Here is a 7640-nt window from a genome sequence, read left to right on the forward strand (position 1 = left end):
TGCAACTGGGACTGATGTCATAAAGATCAGATATGAAGCCCACAGCATAAACAGTAGGCAGTGTGTGGGAGGGGAATCTGTGAGAGATCTATGTTAGATATTACTAACTTTTGGAATATTTTTTTATCTTGTCTTTTGTTGTCTCCTCTCCCTCTTTTATTCTGCTAGATTATCTCAACCCAGTGGAGGAGAACCCATTCGTTACCCGCCGCAGAAATGGAGAAGTCCATAATCTAGACCAGGGCCACCATTCCAGCACCAATGGTCAACCCAAGATGGAAGATGAATATGTCAACGATCCCCTCTATCTCAACACCTTTCACAATACTGGAGAGAAGAATCAGGATGCCCTGCGTAAGAATGGCATCCCTGTGGCCCATGCAGTGCTGGCATCGGGCAACCCTGGTACTGCCAGTGGCCAAAATGTTGCTCAGAAAGGTCACCCATCACATAGTGCTCCCTCAGGGCATGGCCACATCCCAGCACAGCCCATTTACTCCACTCAGTCTGGTATACCCACCCTTTCAAGCCACACCCTTCATCCTTCACTTTCAGGCCACACCCTCCATGCATCCCATACCCTCCACCCAGTTCACTCTGGCACTGTTGTAGCGGACAAAAAACCTAAAAAGACCTTTGACAACCCTGAATACTGGCAGCACAGTCTTCCACCCAAGGCAACACTACATGGGCCAGAGGTCTTGCAGGACTGCAGCACACGCTTCTTTTACAGGCAGAATGGCCGCATCCGGCCCGCTGTAGCCGAGAACCAGGAGTACCTAACAGAGTACGCCCTGAAAACAGGCACCGTGCTCCCACCGCCACCCTACCGTCAGAGGAACACAGTGGTGTAGGACCATGGAAGCAAAAGAAGAACGAGAGTGGCAGGAGAGGAAGAATAGGAGGAAGGGGGCATTCAGAGTTTCTTCTAACCCTGGACCTTACACCAGTGCCAGTTCTCTTCTCTTCCCCTCCTCTCCTCTACTCTCCTCTACTCCGGACTGTATTTGATGCTTAATTAGCACCCAGCTGGTGTTTCTCTCACCAAGACAGATGAAAGACAACCATGTCAGTCAACCCTTCTCCTTGTGCTACCCCTCCACTTCCCACTATCACAAATACTTACCATGATTACCATCTTTGGCATGTGGAATTTGGATTCCCTTGGCAAGAGAATTACCCTTCCTCTGCAATGCCAGAATCTCTATTTGCATGATACTGGAATTGGTTTGGAGACATTCTCGAGAACTGGTAGACAAGTAAACATTTACAAAATGGTCTCGGACTACCAATCTACTGCCACACTGTGGACATTTTTTAAAGAAGTCTGGACAGCACCAAGCACCAAGTTTGTCTATGGGGGCCCTTTTTCTGCACTGCTACTACCCTAGTAATTTGTTAGATATCATAATGCAATTCCATGCTATATTCTTTGTTACAGCTACATTTTCATCACTTAAAAAGTCCTAAGAGAGGTGTATGGGACTCATCTTTAGAGAGCCATTGAGTCCTTATAGTTGGTCACTGCCTTTCTTTTTAAATAAACGCATTATAAAAGCATTACATCACCATAAAGGCCCAATGGCCTAAAGTTGGGACCATAAAGTGCCAGTACAAACCCTATGTGTCCAAATACCCATGCACATACAAAAAGCCAAAAAAAAAATTTCAGCTTGGCACTCTATATGGGTGATACAGAGAGGAACTTATGGCTACTGTAAAGTCTATTGTTCGTATAAAAAAAAAGGGTGCGTTCAATAGTCTGCAGCAGTATTTTTTTGGTCCATTCAGCCAGCATTGATTTTTTTTCCCACCCAGCAACAGTTGTCACACATCAAAGCACCAGTTGCGATAATGGACTATATACACAGAGGTAATAAAACGACTATACAGACTGCACAAACTGGATCTATCTTAAATGCCTGATAATAATGACCAAGGCATATTACGAATCAAGAATGGGTGATACAGACCTTTCGGTCAATGCTGACCTTTTGATGATGGCTTGAACGCTACAGATCTGAGGAGCGATATGAAATTGCGATAGTCCGTCAAACGAGGGTCAGCGAGAGGCACACTGGGACTTGCTTTTGATAGCAAGAGCTTGAGCTGGCACAATTAACAGTGATGCAGAGGAGCATGACGAGGAACAAGTGCCAGGAAAATTGTGCCAAGTGGGGGATAAAAACAAATATTATACAGCATCATTCGGGGCTGAGACTTATGTTCTTGGTATGGGTCTTCTCCCTTTGGACTATGTTCAGCTGGAAATACACACACAAAAAAGTTGTACTTCCTGCAACTTCATAGGTTTGTATTATAAGATATATGTTTCTTGTCATGTTGGAGAACAAATTGAACAATGTCACACACACAGAGAGAGAGAGAGAGAGAGAGAGAGAGATTGTGTCGATCAAGTGTCCAAGGCCAGGATTATGTAGTAGTAGTTTTGAACACTGCCAGGCATTATGTTTTGCTGCTAATGAAGGGACTTCACTTGTCTCTTATGTAGGTTTTAAGAGCACTTAATGGTCTGGCACTGTCAATTAACGTCTCTCTTTTTCCAACCACTAAGACTGATAAATATTTGACTCATCCATGTGATTCCTCTTTTTTTTCCTATTAGCCGAGGAAAGCCGACCTGCATGTGTGGGTTGTGCTATGTGGTTTGGTACAATTCTTTCTTTCTTTCTTTCTTTTTATTTGAATATTATATAAAGGGTTAAGATCTGGTACTGATGTGTTGTACCCACAGATTAACTCAGAATTTTTCTTTAATGGGATTCTATTGACATTTCTCCATGACCAGCCTAGCATAATATAGTGTATATTAGATGAGATGAGATTTTCGGAAGGGTTTTTATTTTTATTTTTCGTTTCATTTTTCTGTATAGATCAGTGTGTGCCCTCATTTCTGGTTTGTCCTTCTACTGAAATTGAAATTGGCACTAATTGCATACTGTACCAGATGGTTTTTTTTCCTCTCTTTCTTTTTCTTTCTTTCTTTATAAATGAAGTACTGTTTGCTGTAAATAACGTAATTACTTTTCAAGTGCTCTCCAGCTGAAAACAATGAAAAGTAACACCAAATTGCTTCACCACATATCCCAAAGGTATATGGGCTAGATCAAATTAAATTATTCTTAAATTATTCCAACATCTGAAATAGATACAAATAGGCTACACAGGATCGATTCGATTCATGGTTGATTTTCATTATTATTATTTTTTTTAGCTCTTGGCAAATGCTTAATGTAATGACTACACTGGATTAAGTGCCAAGGCCAGATGACTACTCTAATTACGTGCATAATTACTGTTAGACAACTAAACTGAGGTGAAAGGGAAAATCTACTAAATATGACGGATGAGACTGCTACTTCTGCTCACATCGAAGCTATAGTTATAGTAAGATTTTCACTGCAACCATGATTCGAGCATATATATATATACACGATCCATTAACTGTACACGAGAGAATGGTGTCCTGTGACGTGAACGCAGAGAGGTGAACGTTTTTCCTTAGTTATTAATAATAGTTATAAGCATAAAGTAAACGTACGGCATAATAACCAGTTCTTTTTGTCACGTTTCACAAAGCATAAAAAGGTTTCTTATTCTGCCTTGGAAACCATACGGAAAGCAGCTAAGGAGGATGGAGGGTTTGGGGAGGAAATTCTGTGTATAGATGTAGCAAAAACACTGGAACAGAGAGCTCTCCTTAATAATTGTAATAATAAACAAGCAGCTAATACATTCATATCTAGACCAAAACACTGAAGGAGAAACAAACGTCTGTGATCACCTAGGAGAATTGAAGAAGGGTTGTGTGGCAGCTTGGGAAAAAAAATCATTCACATGGTCAGTTTGTTGAAACCGGTGTCTTACATGCGTATACAGTTATAGTTCTATCGTCATTTTACACTATTCTTACAATTAAAAGTGAAAACAAAAAAAGATTTCATTCCAGTTCGACTAAAAGACAAAATCTCAGCATTCATAACCTAATATTTTTACAGAGATGCAACATTACTGCCAATTTTTTATTTTTTATTTTTTTCATTTCTGCGAAATGGGGTTCTAACTCATTGCATCTGATTTATTCATTTGTTCATTTCTTGACTAAATTTCCTGCTAACAAGTGTCTTTTTTTATTATATAATTTGCTATCATTTGCTGAATTGCTTAATTTTGCTGTTTTCTTTTCCCCTTCAAAATTTGCGATGTAGCTTCCAGAGTTTTTTGTGCTTTGTTTTTCCACTTGAACTGATGACATTGAGGCATTGGATTCTTATATTAACTTCTTATTTTTTTAACTTTTTTTTTTTTATATTTTACTCCTACCAGTGAAGACATTATGTAATCATTTCCTATGAGTATTGTATTGTAAGACATTACGTAATCACTTCTTACACTCAGGTTTGAGTCACATGAATGGAAGAAGGATTTAAGTGAATGCGTGTTGTGTTGTGATGTCACATGACACGTCCCGGCCTAAATCTGCAGAAAATCAGAGGTAATTGACAAATATTGTGGAGTTCAGAATTATTTCCTACAGTAACAGGGTAACAGACAGAAACTTAAATAAATAAATAAATAAATTAATTAATTAATTAAATAAATTAAATAAATATTATTATTATTATTATTATTATTATTATTATTATTAATAATAATAATAATAATAATAATAATATAGTGTCCAAATTTAGCTGGTCAAAATCCTGTTTGTCAGAATTTAGCCACAGCGACAGTCTAAGCTTTTTTCCCATGCCTCCACACAGATAATAGACGTAAAGAAATTCAATGAAAAAATGAAATCTTGATCTTAACCTCATTTCTCTTTCTTATAAATATTCAAGCAAACCTTTCAAAATGTGACCCTTTTGTAAATATCTGGATTTTTTTTTTTAATTATTTTTATTTTTTTGTTTGTTTTTTTTTCCTGATAATGTAATCATGTGAAACTGGTATTGAAATGTCAGTGAAGGTTTCTTTATTTTTTTTATTTTTTTTTTTTAAATTTTTTTGTTCATTTAATGCTTGAAGGTAACATCTCTAGGTATTCTACTTGTTTATTTTTTTATTTTTTTCCTGCGATTCCTGCTAACCCTTTTACTTGGCTTTGAAATATGTTTATGTGTCTTTGAGGAAAAGAAAAAAAAATATGATTAAATGATATACAGTTGGACAAGCAGAAAGACAAAGCAATTAAATCAAATCTAACCCAAGGCCATGTGATTTCAGGATATTTTAGCACACTGTTGTTAAGCAATTAATTGCAAGTACTAATTGATATCTATCAGTGCTATTGACACTTTAATGAGGGATTGGCATGAAGAAGTACAGGGTTTGTTTATGGGTGGTGGTTTATCTTTCACTGTCTCTTTCATATTTGCTGTCATTTATTTCTCTCATGTCTTTATGTGACCGGAAAAGAGAGAGAGAGAAAGAGAGAGAGAGAGAGAGAGAGAGAGAGAGAGAGAGAGAGAGGGAGAAAGACTAAGCACAGTTTACACATCCTCCGTTTTATATTCAACCACTTAAGGGGAGGTGAAATCTTCCTGATATTAAAATAAAATAAAAAATAAAAAAAATCAAGAACAACAGTGAAAAAAACAAAAACACTTTACAATGGTCGTTCCTCGAGATTTTACTACTGTTAACTGAGAAAATGTGAATAGTATTTTTATAGCTTGTTGAACTGGCCAGGTCAATTTGTAAATAGATGGTACTCATTCTCTTTTAGACTGTTCAGATTGCTTCTTTTTTTTATTTTTATTATTATTATTATTATTATTATTATTATTATTATTATTATTATTATTATTATTATTATTATTATTTTTAAAACAGCATCTCACTCTGTCTTTGTTTAACTACATTATGTTGTGTGTGTATGTGAGAGAGAGATCAGTTACTCCTGTATATATCTGTAATTTGAGCAGCACTTATTTTGTTCACAGAATTTGTGGGAATTATTATTATTACTATTATTATTATTATTATTTTTAATTTTTTTTAGCACCCTGATGTGATCCTTGTGATTGTATTTAGCCCAGCTTGGTGGACCTCGTGTTCTTTAATCTCTGCCCTTTGCCCTAAGTGGTCGGAGTCCTTCGTTTTCTTCTTTCTGTCAGGTATAACCTCACTTGCATCCTTATTTTTATCTTTTGTACAGAATATTGCTGTGGAGGGAGTTCTCTGCAGCTCTCTTGCAATACTGGTTATATCCCTTCGGTGTGACATTTTTCCCCCTCTTGCCTCAGTGCAAGGTGTTTGGTTTTGATTCAATTAATATTTCAGTCAAGGCCATACAGTACCGATTAAACATTTCGGTACATGTCGAGGAAAAATAGGACATGGAATCACTCATATGGTCCCAGTGACACTGAGAAGTTTGACCTGTATGACTTTAAGACTCCTGGTCCTGGACGGCTTCTCCGTCTGAGACGCAGCTCCGATGTGGCTCCCGTTAATTGCCCTCCTAATGGTGTTTCTCCGTGAGATTAATGTGTCGTTATGTATTATCCACTTTGACAAATTGAATAATTGATCGGACGGCTCATTTCGCCTCCCCGAGCTCTGACTGATGGCTTGTCAGAGCAAATTCTCGTCTTTTTTTTTTGTGTTTTTTGTTTTTTTTTGAGAGGCACCACAGAGAGCAGTGCAGTAGGAGGTTGGGTTCCTGCTGATTCGATGCTCTTCCCATTTCCCCTTTTCCTCCCCCTCAAAAAAAGTTTTGTTACATGAATCTGTCAAAAGTATATTTTTAATTTAATATAAATAAATAAATGCCATTACAGTACCTAAAATATGACATCTGTGTGTTTCTTGCTGTCTTAAATTAATTCTACCGGTTAAAGCTGCTCTGTTGACCAGAATGGACAGTGACATTAACTTTTCTTTTTATCTACTTCACAAACTTCCTGAAATCTAAAGGTACTCGTCTTCAACATGTTGACAATCAATAAACAGTAATTAACTCTTAATAGTAACCTTCCTTTTCTGCACCAAATGTCTGTAATTTACAGTTTGAAAATATATATTTTTTTATAACAGTGCTCACAACAAACAAAAGAACCCGAGACACGTGTTCCCCGGGCAGTTTAATAGTGTTGCAAAAACCATAACCCTAAAGCCCAAATCTAATCATTTCACATTATTCTCAGAGCCTTTGCAGCAATTTTTCAGTCTCTTTTTGTCTTTTCAAATCTTTTAGCTCAATGAATTGCAAACTATCCAAGCATAACGAAATGCAAAAGAAAGAGCTCAGACAATAGATTGGGGGGGGGGGCTAAATTGCTGAACCGAAAGAAAAAAGAAAAGAAATGAAAAAACATGCACATGTTATTAGAAACAATTATAGTAAAAAATACTAAAAATAATTTAAGATTTATATTTAATATTTACTTTTAAAACTAGAATTTAATATTCATATTTAATATTTACATTTCACATGAAGATGTTTTATTTTATTTTATATTAACATTCCACATGAGAATTTAAGATTTGTGTTTAATATTTACATTTATCATTAGGATTTAATATCTACATTTAATATTTACATTAAAATTAGGATTTAATATTTATATTTAATATTAACCTTTCTCATTAGGATTTAATATTTATATTTAATA

General features: G+C 36.2%; 1 protein-coding gene across 3 annotated transcripts in view; it reads left to right on the top strand.

Moving 5' to 3' along the window:
* The window catches only part of LOC131354241 (receptor tyrosine-protein kinase erbB-4-like), a 418103-nt gene extending 411288 nt beyond the window's left edge, over nt 1-6815 (top strand). For all 3 annotated transcript variants that reach the window (XM_058391635.1, XM_058391636.1, XM_058391637.1), the window contains exon 27: nt 169-6815. In XM_058391635.1, coding sequence (XP_058247618.1) covers nt 169-854 — 686 coding nt within the window. In that variant the 3' untranslated portion in view covers nt 855-6815. The remainder of the gene's footprint in view (nt 1-168) is intronic.
* The last annotated feature ends 825 nt before the right edge of the window (nt 6816-7640 follow it).

The sequence above is a fragment of the Hemibagrus wyckioides genome, linkage group LG06 (genome assembly GCF_019097595.1).
Source record: "Hemibagrus wyckioides isolate EC202008001 linkage group LG06, SWU_Hwy_1.0, whole genome shotgun sequence".
NCBI classification, from domain to species: domain Eukaryota; kingdom Metazoa; phylum Chordata; class Actinopteri; order Siluriformes; family Bagridae; genus Hemibagrus; species Hemibagrus wyckioides.